Genomic DNA, 13900 nt, shown 5'->3' with positions numbered 1-13900 from the left:
GAACCCCAAATTTATTCTATGCTTTTAAGACACTCTAAAGCCTATTTTCCCCATTATATTAGGATGGGAAGACAGATTTCAAAATTTCATTACAATAAAATTAGCGAAAGCATAAATCTCTGCCTAAGTTGAGTTAAACTCTAAAGGCTTATCTCTTCTATTTTTGTCTAAATACTGTATTAAGTAGATGCACAAAGTAGTAAAGAGTAATTAAGTTGAGAATGCCTCTAGATTTGATGAAAAAATTTAAAATAAGAAAGTGCACCAATGTAATTACTGTGGATCTTTCATACATGTATTGTTTTATCTAATACTGCCTCAGAAATTAAACTTATACAGAGGTCACTCTGGCCCAAGTTCGGAGCCCTTTATAAGAGGGAAAGTAAGGACTTAAAACTTTTTTGTTGTTGTTGCATCATGAAGGAATTTGCTAGAACTTTGAAAACATTTTAAACTCTGCTTTCTCATGGCTGGAAATGAGGATTTTTATGCTGTTATATACAATTCTAATTGCTCAAACCAAATAAATTGGGTTTGGATGATTTAAATCTTGACAGATCAGATGTGCAACTCACAAGTTCAAGGAATGTCTCTTGCTAGATATGTTGCTCTGCTGAGTTGCTGTTCTATTAAGTGTATTTGTATTGTTAAATTACTTTATCTGCAAATATTATTTATCTCCTTATTACACAGTAACGGGATCCTGTCTGGCTGTGATGAATTATGAAAGTATTGTGTTGGAAGAGATGAGTTTCCAGGAAGGGGACAAAATTGAGATCGTTGGCTACTTCATTGAATGCATGGCATGGTTTCTTGGAAGACATGTGTTTACTGGCCAAATAGGTTTTGTAAAGACAAGTCACGTTAAACTGGATTTATCTAGAAATAAGTAAGTGACATATATTTCACTCATACACAAAAAGTGACTCAGTCTCTTGAGCTTTAAAATATACTGAATATTAAACTCAGATTTGAGGGGTTTTAGGTTTTTTTTAATGAGAATTGTCATAGTGTCTATCAGTCAAAAGAAATGCAAAGAAATTGAAATATGAAGTCTGATTAAATGTTGGAAAATGTCCACGTGTACCAGAGTTTTATTGGGAAAAGTTTCTTACTGTTATATCTGGTTCAGCCTCTCTTCTTTGGATCACAGAAGACTATTTTTGCTGGTCGCAAGACCTACATTGAAGCATCCAAGTTCTGTTTTTGCTAGTACCCTCAGTTACAGGCCTTAACTTGCTTCAAATGGGGCTCCTTTTACAAATAATTGCTCATAATGCAGACAGAAACCTGTAAAAAGTGTGCATTTCAGCATGCTTTGGCACCATGTAAATAGGCTGCTCTTACTAGCATGTCTGGACCGTTCACATGCTGAAACAAGGATTTCTTAGAATGTTCTCCACCGGTCCATTTGATGTGTAACTTGAAGCATATATTAGAAAATTGGTGCCATAATGTCCTTAGATTTTTGCTTTTAATATGTTCTCTCATAAAATGCTATACCATGACATAGACATACAAATTACTTGCATATGGCAGAAACTGTTAGCTGCAAGCATAGCTACTGTCCATTTGTATGTATGTTTATAAATGATTGTTGTCTTCAAAATTAGCATCAGCATAATGTAAAGATTGTATTAGTTTCTCTAGCGGGCTTCAATTTGACTGATGCCGTGAGCTCAAGCCAAATTTGCTTTCAGACACCTTCAGAGTTGTTCCTTTCTTTGTTAGAACACAAGACCTGGGTTTTCTTGAAGCAGAAGAGCTATCTTTTTTTTCAAAAGAAAAAAATTTAGAAGAAGTGATACATCTGTTAAAACAAACTTCCATCACAGATGTTTGCTCTGTGTACAGAATAGGTACGTATGAATTTTACTCCTTTTTAGTGCACAAGATACAGGTGCGGTTCCTAGATCCTTGTTATAACTGCCTCTTTTTTTAAAAAAAATATTTTTTTTTTGTTTCAGTTTGATTCTAGCCTTTACATCTAGCTTGTAATATCTTGGTTTTCAGTTTGATCATAGATATGGCTGTAAAAATCTTGCTATCATCTTTGCTGCTTCCCTGTTGATGCAAGACTTTTCCCAGCAGAGCATTTACAAATCCTCTTTTGTCCTTTTTTTGAGTGAATTAAATAGCAGGGTTTTAAAAACTCTGTTATTGAGCTGAACATACCTTCAAGCTTTTCAATGTCAGCACCACATTATAAAAGGTGGTATGCTAACCCAAATACTGCTGGCTTTTCACTAGCCTTAAGAAAGGTGGCATAATAATTATTGGCAGCTAATGCAAACATACACCTTTTCATGCTTAATTTAACTTTCTAAAGGTATAGAAAAATAGCAAAATCTATTCATATAAAGAAAACATATACTTTTAGCTATACAGTCTCTGAAAGAGCTGTTATTTCTAAGTGTTCATGCTTTACATAAGCTAATAGGGATAATTGGGGTTTCACCTTTACAGGCTTAGTGTAAGGTAGTGTAATAGAATTATCTTGCTGAACTGGATCAGCTATTTTTTATCCCATCACAGGCTGTCCTGAGGTGATGTGTATGCTTGCCAAATATCTAACAAAGTTTTATCTCCATTAGTGCCATCCTAAGAGACAGACCTGTAGGCTGTGGTTTGAAAGAAGGTGATGTGTGGGGTTGAGTTTAGTTCTGCAAATCGGAGTGCTTATGAACAATAACTAAAGCATGTCAGACCTGAGTTGGAAAATGCAACATATGTCAATGGGCAAAACAACTCCATGTCTCACCTTCCTTGCTTGAATGAAAAGCCTGGGAAAAAAAGCTCAGACAGCTGTTAGGTGCTAAAACAATGTCATGGGCGTAATGGACATACTGCTGTTTTTGCCTGTTGCACATTTTTCACCACATCTCCTCTCCTCTTTAAACTTTATAAGTGCCAACTTCTTTTCACATCTTCCCCAGCTAATGGTACTATCTTTGCCACTTTTTTCTCTTAAAGTGAACAATTGATCAATATAACATGACTTACCCAGAGCACGTGTTTTCAATATTCACTTGATGTGTGATCTGAGTAAATGGGTTTTTGATTCCTTCCATCCACATCTAATGAGAAGTATTTACTTATGAGTACTTCCCCAGCTAGATATTTAAAGCATTTGTAAACATCTATGGCATTTGTCCACCATAGTCAGGAAAACATTTGAAGACAAGAGATTCAGAAACTAGTAAACAGTCAGTGAGAAGTCATTCTTAAAGGCTAGTGAAACGTCTTTCCATCAGCTTAAACAGACCTAGTTCTGTGAACCTCTCCTTTTAGACACATTCTTCATACACTCAGTACCACTTACATTGTACCTAGTGTATGAAAAACAGTGAATATAATCCTGAAATGCACCATAACAACTGCAATACTTTGAGAAATATCTTCTACACAAAATAGTAATTCTTAAATGTTCTATGGATGCGTTATTTCTATAGTAGTCATGTCTACAGAACTTAAAGATAGCTTTTTTAGGAGGAAAGATGGATACAGGGATTTTTCATCTGTGTCCTATCGGAATGGCCACAAAAGTCTGACACTTGGCTATAAAAACTACCCAAATAATTATTCTCTCCTCCCCCCACCCCCTGTGAGTGATGCTAAAACTTATTTAACTAATATTAAGGGCTTTTTGTTACCTCATTTTGGGGGCGGGTTGTGGGGAATGATTGTACCTACACTGTCCACATATTTTAATGCAGTGGTGATGCATCCCTCATGCAGAACAGCTTGGCGTTAATTCTAATTGCATTATGCACATGTCTCCCCACCTTACTGTGCAGTGGTAGGTGCATTATGATAGCCATGTGGAAAGCAGTGAATTGTATCAGCAGGCGGTTATGTCCTTAGGATCTGTTAGCTTTGGGTCATACTTAGAAATTGCTTCTCTTCTGAATTTCTAGACACACCCAATTCTTCTGACATACAGAACTCTGAACTAAAAAATAGCCTTGTTTTAGGGAATTTAAAACTGGGAAAGAACTAAGATACCATAACTAATGTGACTTTTTTTCTTTCTTACAGACCAATTAGAAGAACCAGAATTTCAGAAAGCTCATGAATATGGTAACGCCTCATATGCATACAATTTTTGCGTAAAATTAATGTGACTTCTGATATTTTTGGTATCTTTGCCAGCTTTTCTTCTTCTAATGTGTCTTCATATTCTAACTTTCTTCTCTCACTGTTTGCTTTCCTAGGTTTTGCTGTAACCCCTACTCACCAGATTTTGCTGTAAGACATTATGGGTTTTCACTGATATCACATTTCTTTCTTGGACCTTGCTATTCAATTGCAAAATGTATGCCTTATTTCTACTGCTGACACACCCACACCCACCACCACCCTTCAACACTCCTACTTGCTTAACAGAGCAAAATACTGTTTATGGGGCATCTGGCAAGTGCTGACTTTGAATTCCAGCAGATTTTCCATCTGCTAGAAAACTTCGCCCCATAAATATATTTCCCAAAGGAGATATTTTGATGAGGATGCAGAATTATTTTCCTTTGACATCTATTTGCTAAACTGTCACTATCATTACTTGTACTATATTTTTCTAAATACCAGATTTTATATTTATGATTCTGCTGAACAGTTTCAGAAATGAGATTCTAAGAAAACTGAGCTCTAAATCTGCAACTTCAATAAGTTCCTGTTGATATGCAGCTGTAAGCTTTACACTGACTGTGATGGCAAAATATATGCCTAGTCCCTGCCCTATTTTATTGGCTGGACATCAGTGGGAAGACTATAGAAATGACGGCATGTCTGTCTTTTTTTATACTGGTAAGATATTCAATGTTGTCAGTACTAGGATAATTTAAATCAATGACTACATCATTCATGAAAAACTTGATAATTTTGAGAATGTTAGTCTGTGCTAGCAGAGAATAAGGGTTGGTATTTGAAAGAAGAAATCTTGTGACATATTACACAGGCATGGCTGGCCATACAGACGTAATGTGAACAGGAGAACATGATCTTTGCAGGCACTCTCCCAGCACCCATGTAAGACTTCAACACCTCTAACTCAGTTACTCACCTCCCATCCCCCAGCAACCTGCCTTAGCTGTCTATCAGGATATAGGTATACCCTTACTCAAATTCACAGTTCCCTTAGACCTTAAATCCATCCAATATCCATGTCCCATCCTTGGGCTCTTTATCCAGCTTGCAGTTCAGACCTTGGGTCCTTCCAGATCCTGGTCTTCTGCTTTCCAGCTAGTCTGAATTGTAATTCATTGACAGTTTTCTTTTGGTCATATATACACAGAGAGAATAGAGAATATACACTCAGAATATACTTCTTGAGTATACACTCAGACACAAAGCAATTTGAATTGACATTGGACTTCATTTGGATTAGCGATGGATTAGGCATACAGCCTGGCTAAGCAGGTGTACTGATTGGCAGCCTGCTTACATGTGGCAAGGTCCGTTTATCCCCACTCCTCCAGTTTCCCACACTTGTTCCTCTCTGATCCTTCTTGATCTTCCTCTTTCTCCACCTTTGGCTTGTCTCCTAGACATACTAAGAAAGTGCAGTATATGTATATCATGTTTTTTTAACAGCATCTTCTACTGATAAATGTTTTTGTTAGTCTATTAAAGATCTTTGTGTGTATGCACAAGTGAAGTTGTGATCTGTAATTTATTTTTGAATTTCAGAAATTCCACATTCAAATTCTAACACAGGATCCACTAGCAAGAATGGCAAGATAGAAGAATTCCTGAAGAACTTCAAGAATTTGGAGGCCACTGAAGCAGAAGAGGCAACTACTGAAGGAGAGGATTCTGCTGGCTCTCCAAATAAGGAACTCTTTCCTCCACCTGAAGGACCTTGCTTCCAAATATGTCAAGATGATGTCCAAGCATCTGACATCTTGGAGTCATTGTTACTCTTCTTAAATAGGAAAGAGTATGAGAAAAACTTCAAAAGCCTGTATGATTTCTCTTATCCATTTATCAATAGCATGTTTTATGGGTTTTCAGAAGAAGAAGAACTGGTTAGTTTTTTCAGGTTAGCAAGAGAAGCAGCAAAAAAGGCAGGTATGTCCTGGGCACTGGCAAGGATATGCTTTCTCTTAGGCAGGCTCAGTGTCAAAAAGCTGAAATTTTCCCAAGCTCGGGTGTATTTTGAGGAAGCATTGAGAGCAGTAGCTGGAGGATTTAGTGATTTGTACTTTATAATTGCTCTTTATACAAATCTAACAGTCATCTACTTGACACAAAAGAACAAAGAAAAATGTGCTCATGTTTTTGACAAGGCTACATCTCTTCTCATGGGAATTCCCAACTACATTTGCAGTGCTGACCTGGAGTCAGATATTCTAAAATATGCTCTGAAAAGGACAATTCTGAGCCAGAACAAACATGCAGAGGCAAGGGCGTGCTTTCTGCTGGCAAAACATTACAATGTGCACAAACAGCATGAAGAGGCACTACCATTCTTGGAAAGGTTTCAACTGTTGCTTAATGACTTGGGTTTACAAAACAACTTATCAAACAACTGTTACTTCAAACTAGCAGAGTCCTACAATGAAAAGTGTTTGCCACACATTGTATTAAGTTGCATAAAGGTTGCCTCTTCTCAGAGCTCCAATACTTTAATGGATTCCTTGAAAAGGATTGATTTAGTCATCAAAAATGCTCCCAAGCTCTGTGGCCTGAGAAAACTCAGACAAATACTCCCATCCCAAATTGCACCTTACCTCATACAAGCACTTTCCTCTGTGTTTACTAATGAGCAGCAAGAACTATGCAGCACTATCTATCTTAGCTTAGCAAAACTATACAGTCATCACAAACGGTATGGAAAAGCCATTGTTTACATGATGAAAGCACTGGACTCTGTTTCTGCTAAGCCAGAGGAAATTATTAACTATTTGGTCTCACTTGCTTGGCTATACATTCTTTATAGGCAATATGATGTGGCTTTAGATGTTTTAAATGCTGTTGTAGAGTCTTCATGGAGCAATTCTCAACAGCTAGGGGTTGCTTATAATATGCTTGCTATTGCTTTGAAAAGAACAAACAATACAAAAGAAGCTGCTGAAAGCTACTACAAAGCACTGCGTCTCTCCGAAGAGACTGATAAAGCTCATAACCAAGCTATAGCCCTGGCTAATTTTGGGGCACTCTGCTTGCATGCAGCAGCCAGCAAGCTGGCAGAACATTATTATATCAGGGCAGTGAAGCTATTCTCAAAACTTCCAAGTACGGATTGTGGCCAAGACTTTATCCAAGTCCTCCTTCAGCTGGGATGTTACTATGTTGGTGGAACTCAAAGAGAAAAAGGAAGGCTTTATTATGAATGGGCTTTTTTAGTTGCAATGGAAACAAGTCATTTGGAAAGTAAGTATTTTTTTCTTAAAGTTAGGAAATGTACCCTTTAGGAATGTTTGTTTTATAGGTATATTATTGTTGTTCCTTAAACAACATTCTATGTCCAGTTATGTGACAGCTATTGAAGTGATTGAAAGCTTTCCTCTGTCCCATAATGGTGGAGAAACAAATAAATGTTGGCTTGCTCTTCTGGTGCTACTTAGGTTTGTCAGAAACAATAAAGAAAATGAAATGTTAAAAAAAACCCTAAATAACTTAATTAGTAAAAAGTTCAGAGATTTCTATGTTCAATAATATTTACAGTAGTTACGATATTATCGGTAGTACAGACAGCACCAGACTCAGATTTAAAGGTATGAAAAAGATCAGCAATCTGGATTACTTTTGCATAAAACAGTTGTATTTAGAAGACCCATGCTTTATTTATTTATTCTTTCTGCCATGATTAAAGCAGCTTATACATACAGGTAAGGTGTCTGTTTTATTATTTTACTTAGGAGATAAGTTTGAAGTAACCTGTAGCCTTTTTTAACTTTGCTTGTAAAGAAACTGGCCGTGGAGTCTCCTTGTTATGACTTATATTGTTATTCATAGACTGTACTGTGATTTGTGAAACAGTAAGAATGAATTATTTTAAAACTAACTTAACTTTCATTTCAAAATAGAGATTCATGTTAGTATTTCAAATCCTAGGTCAGCTACAAGCAATCAAACTGCTGTGTCAGTTCTACAGTACAGTTGTTCCTGATGAGGCTCAGTGTGTCATCTACAATGAATATCAACTATCTTTAGCTAGAAAGATGTCCAACAAAGTTCTGGAGGGACAAATTTTGGAAACCATTAGTCAGCTGTATTTGTCTTTAGGAACAGAAAGGTAAGACACGCTGAATGACTCCACTTTTATTCTGATTGTAACTGTCCTGCCATGCTAAAGGATCTCAGTTTGTGCAACAGCAGAATATGACTGATTCTGTTTTCTCTCTGCTTTGCCAACATGCTTCATCAGAATTGAAGGGTCCTGTGCTAATGGAGACTACTTTTGTCTTCAAGCAGCAATCATCTTTCAAGGGAGACAAGATGTTCAGGAGCGATTAGCACCACTTCAAGAGCCAAATTATTTTTTTAAAATATATGTAAATATGTCTTAAGAAGTATTATATGTTACGCAAGTCTTGACAACTGCTATAGCTCTAGGATTATTGCTGGCAGGTGACTTGTTTGCAATTATTTTATATTTTTTTAAACAAAATTTTCTATTGGAAACCAAATGACAGATCAGACATCAAATTGTCTCTATGTAAATTTCCCTCCTTGAGGAAATGTCATTTTTCAACATTTGCATATAGGCTTTGTGCTTATGTAAAACTGCATAGTGTTAGTTTCCAGCAATTTCTTATTTTCAGACTATCAATTTTTTGTTTTGCTTTATTGAAAAAACAGACTGCACAAGTCAATTTATAGTAACTAACAGGTGCTGGGGAAACTTACAGGTTTCGCTAGACAACTTAAAAAGTTCTTTTTAAGGCAGCTTTGAATATTTTCTTACTGCATGTCACTTCTGGGAGTCACTTTAGATTCAGGTATTTTCAAGCATCCTTCAGTAAGGATGGAAACAATATCCTCAATTGTGGAAAGAGAGTAGATGCTTATTTTAACTTTTAAGGAGCTGAAGTCCCAGCATCTAGCTTCCTAGTATGTCACCTAATTTATTTTGCTTTGTTCACTGCTGTTTAATGACATAGTTGATGAACATCCTTTGGAGAGGCTGAAGACAAAGGAGTTAGGTAATATTTTTAACTTTTTGGATTTTGCAGAAGGATTTCACTAGTTGGAGAAGCTGTGGCTCTGTGTGCACGTAGTACACAGAATTTACATGTCCCAGGAGCCTGGCTCCCAGATGTTGGCTGTGTAACCTTAGCAGACTACTGGCTAATAGCACATACTCAATATGGTATTAGACCATAGTATCACAGTGTTCTTTGAGTTAATAGCCCTGAGTAATGATATGTGTCTATGATGAAGTAATGAAAACAGCGATGTCCTTGGTGGCACCACTTCCATTGTAAATTACTGTGGCCAGGCCAGCAGATGCAGCCTGACCTGTTCCAGCTGCTGTGCTGGGTTATGAATTGTTATATGCTTCTGCCTGCTGCAAAAGCAAAAAATCTGTAGGAGGGATGGAAGTAGCATTCAGTAATTGGGCTGAGCTGAACTATTTCGCCTACCTTGCCTTTCCTCATGTTAACATCTTGTTAGCAGAGAGAGGACTGAAATGTCAGGCTTATTCCGTGGATCTTTACTTCCTTTCATGAGTACAAAAGGAGGGACAGGTCTCTTCAATTTCTGTAAGAATCAGAAAGTGGTAAAAACTTCTTTTTCTCTCAGATGAGATACTTTATTGAGACAGAACTGAAATCTTGATAGAGTGAAATATGTGGGAGCACATTACTTTTACATTTGCTTTGGATCTCTTTGGAGGTCTAAGCAGGGTGTTCTAAAAATGCAGTGTAAGGATTCACCGTAACTGCAGTTCATATGACATATCAACGTTTGTGTCTTCTGCTTGGAGGAAAATGCATCAGGTCAAAGTAATGGGAGTCTAACACAAGACAGAGAAAGACAAACCAAGTCTGGGGCTTCTGTGTCTGGTATAATGCAGCATAAACTCAATCAATCTGACAGGTCTTTCCAATGAAGAGTATGACTGCACTTCTGAAAGCACAGTACCCTTACACTTAAAGTAGATTGGATTGCCCAATGATAATTTAGGTGCTTCTAGAACTAGTTATGTCGTGTCCTGTTCTCTTCCCCCCTCCCCTTGCCCCACCCCAAGTTTTTCTACAACTGCTGATTAGTCTGCTCTAATTTCTCAGATTCCTAGGTGATCCTAGAAAAAAAAAATACCTACAGATGCTATTCCTTTCTGAGATTTCTAGGGAAAAGCCATAAATGATAGAAGAGCTAAAGATGAGGAAAGAGTTTTTACACCTGTTGCTACCCTGAGGCAGGGGAAGGACACATTAAACTTAACTATCCTGAAATAATATAATGTGATAACAATCTAACAGGAAACTCAGATTGAACAAAAAAAGGAAGAAGGCAGCTGACTTTGCTAGCTACTAGTGTAATACAGCTGTGGAAATTATAATTGTGCTTTGAATAGGAGAAATAGATTGTCTTTTTACGTTAACATTAAAGCTTTTCTGACTATGAAGAAAATTTGTAATTCTGAAGAAACTCTGTGATTAGCAGTTTTCCTTGTTTCAGGGCTTACAGGTCAGCTCTGGAATATACCAAAAGAAGCCTTGGAATATTTATAGATCTCCAGAAAAAAGAGAAAGAGGCATATGCTTGGCTACGGGCAGGAAAGATATATTATTTTCTGAGGCAGAATGAGCTTGTGGATCTTTATATTCAGGTATGTCGTCAACACTTACAGGCACGCACATGTTGTCAACATGGTGCAGGTGGCTTGGTAAGAGAGTAAGTAGAAGTAATTCAATAGAACAATCCCAGAGATTTTGCTAACTGATGTTCTGAACATACAGTAACACCACTTAATGTAATGCTTAACAGTCAAAAGTCTCAGCATTTTCCGTTGGTGCTCCATTTTCATCTGTTGCTTGACTCTGGAAAGATTTTGGGCAGCAACCTTTTTTTAGTGCCTGCTCTGTTTTATTCTGTGTATTTCTTCATCATCGTCTACCAATTCTACAGCACCACAGCAATCAAACCACATATGCATGCTATACGCTGGTGGATAACACATAACAATCTTAGCATGCTGGCTTGTGGGCCACATCCCCAGGAAAACAACGTAGCTTCTTCAGGAAGCATTTCCAAAGCACCTAAAGCTTTCCTTCTGTGCCTGTGATAGCATGGCACAGAGCCAGGTCAAGCTGCTGCTGGCTTTGCAACACTGACACCAGAGGCATGTGGCTTGCACACCTCAGACCCCCTGCAACTAGCTAGGACCTGCTGCAGCTTCTACTGCTGTGCTAACACAGATTGAAAGATGACCTGTGGTGGGGATCTAGCTCTTGCTGCTGCTGCAACTGGATGATCTGGAGTGTTTTCAGAGCTGCACTGCAGCCCAGATAACTGTCATCTATATGGTTCCTAGGCATTCACTGAAGTATTTGGGAAATTTGTTTCTTGGTTTTGTAAAGGAGTTAAAAATACTTCTTTACCATTATAAGGGAGAGTGCTGCCTTGAAGGGCAGGATATATGCAGAACCTAATATAGTAAGATCTGAGTCTTGGCTGGTATATGACTGGTACCAACATGTAACATCTAAATAAAATAATCAGACACCTGTTTTTAAGACATTTTAAAAAAAATCTACAAAGCAGGAAAACATAGGAAACAAGTTCATATTTAGAATGTACTGACACACAATATATGGGGCTGCTTTGATTGATTTTTCTCTCAGTTATATTACATTTTTGAATACTTACCAGCAAAATGGAATAAATGTGTTTACAAGAAGGGACTGTGCTATATGCCTGTTATTTCTATTTCTTTTACTAAATCATTTTAGCTGATACCCCCAAGTCAGTCACCTGGTGGTACAAAAGCCAAATTAGCAAGTGGGATGATTTTCTCTGCTTTATTTCCACCAAAACAAAGAATAGGCCAGGGACACGCATATGTATTCTATACTGTGCATCTATAGAACTTAGTATTTAGAGCAGGGAGTCAGTGCCTGTCCATGAGGAAAGTCTCAAAGCAGGAATCTGCCCACTAAAAGGTTGACCACTGTGCCAGTAATTTGTGGAAGTCATCATATCTTAACTTGCATGTAAAACAACATTGCTACAATATGATGCAATGGAGTCCTTAGGTGCCTGAAGCCAAAATAGGTGGAAAAGGTTCACTGCTTTTGTGCTTAAGTCGAGAGATGGACTTGTATTAATTGAATGCAATTTGAAAACTAAATATCATAAAGCCAACGCAAGATTCTCGATCTTGCTTCATGTAAAAAGTCCCCTTTCTCATTACTACTTATCCTATCAATAACTGAGTATCCTGTATTCTTGCTTTGGGGAGGATGCATGCTGCCTCTCATGAAATCCTTTTTTCTAACATGGGCTGTATTTTTTTTTTTTCAGAAGAACAGGATAGCGGAGCTGTATTTATTTACAGAATTCACAGGCTTTAAGTCTGCACTGTTAGTAATATCTAACTTGCAATTGGAATTTATTTCTATGATGTTTGCTCTAATTCAAATTTAACATAGCAGGTATCAAATACGCTGTGTTTTTAGGGTGCCATGTACTGACAAAGGTAGCAGGATATTACTGCTAGAAAAAGGGAGAACTGTAATACTATGTGTGCCCAGGTTGTTACTTCTTTGGTAGCTGCCACTGGCTTGCTCGAAAAGAGGGTACCAAAAAACAGAGCATGGGCCCATCAACTACAGCCTTTCCCATCTTATAATGATAAGAGAGGCCTTAATAAGATTTTTTTTTTCAATTGCTAATGCTTATGATTTTTTTTTTTTTTTTACCAAGAAGTAACCAAGATTTATATTCTTTCTTTCCCCGTTCCTTCTGTTCTTTTCAGGTTGCTCAGGATGCTGCTCTTTACACAGGAGATCCAAAGTTAGGAATGGAATTGTTTGAAGCTGCTGGAGACATATTTTTCAATGGTACTTGGGAAAAGGAGAAAGCAGTGACTTTCTACAGGGTTTGTGCAGTTTTTCTACTTCATTGATAGTTATGTACCTTCTTACTGTAGCAGGTATTCTACAAATGCTGAACCAAAAGGTGAACCTCTCAGCAGTTTATAACCTATTGGAGCTGAGTACTTTATCATGGTGTTAGGAGTTGAAACAGGCGGTATCTATTGTGTGTAAGATATGTTATAAGCAAGGTGCAAAAAGAAACCTGAAATTGCTTGACATGACATGAATGGAAACCTGTCAATGTGCATGTTGGGGTTCAGCCTAAGATGGTGTTTTGCATTTCAGGACAGGGCTCTTCCACTTGCCGTTCAGACTGGGAACAAAACCACTGAACTCAGATTATGCAATAAACTGGTGGAACTGCTCGTGAATCTGAAAATTTATGAGGAAAGCCTGGAATATGCAAAAGCATCTCTCATGCTCAGTGTAAAATTAGGTAAGACCAACCTGAATTAAAGTAGAATATGACTGATTTTTAAATACAGCAGAAGTCTAAAAGGTTGTCTTCCTTTGAGTTCAGTCAGATTTCTTGTCAGGGTTTCATAGCAATACTGTCATTGCTATTTTTGCCTCTGTTCAAGAATGAACAAGTTTATTACTGCCTCTTCTAACTCCAAGTTCATATGGAAAAACGTTTGGTAGAGCACAGAATTAAACTTGGAATTCCAAGTCCAAACTGAGTGTGCTTCTAATAACTCAGATGTAATACTGATGAGTACTATTGTCCCAAGAGGCTTTTGAGTGTCATACTTTCAGATTTGCTCATAGCCTTGCTAGTGAATAGACCTAGGATGAAGTAATCAAAAATGAGAGAGATGGTTTAAAAAATTACTATTCTTTGAGTTTGGGAG

At 37.4% G+C, this 13900-nt stretch overlaps 1 protein-coding gene across 7 annotated transcripts in view; it reads left to right on the top strand.

Annotated features, from left to right (window-relative positions):
• The window catches only part of SH3TC1 (SH3 domain and tetratricopeptide repeats 1), a 59997-nt gene that overhangs the window by 16136 nt on the left and 29961 nt on the right, over window positions 1-13900 (top strand). For all 7 annotated transcript variants that reach the window (XR_003556919.2, XR_008745769.1, XR_003556920.2 and 4 more), the window contains exons 9-16: window positions 694-889; window positions 1732-1859; window positions 4039-4080; window positions 5686-7371; window positions 8056-8236; window positions 10630-10780; window positions 12929-13051; window positions 13335-13485. Coding sequence is in view for 4 of the 7 variants with exons in the window: in XM_027794754.2 (XP_027650555.2) it covers window positions 694-889; window positions 1732-1859; window positions 4039-4080; window positions 5686-7371; window positions 8056-8236; window positions 10630-10780; window positions 12929-13051; window positions 13335-13485 (2658 nt within the window). In the remaining 3 variants the exon portion in view is untranslated. The remainder of the gene's footprint in view (window positions 1-693; window positions 890-1731; window positions 1860-4038; window positions 4081-5685; window positions 7372-8055; window positions 8237-10629; window positions 10781-12928; window positions 13052-13334; window positions 13486-13900) is intronic.

The sequence above is a fragment of the Falco peregrinus genome, chromosome 2 (assembly GCF_023634155.1).
Source record: "Falco peregrinus isolate bFalPer1 chromosome 2, bFalPer1.pri, whole genome shotgun sequence".
Taxonomy (NCBI): domain Eukaryota; kingdom Metazoa; phylum Chordata; class Aves; order Falconiformes; family Falconidae; genus Falco; species Falco peregrinus.
The sequence above is the reverse complement of the archived record's forward strand: the minus strand, read 5'-3'. Positions and strand labels throughout refer to the sequence as shown.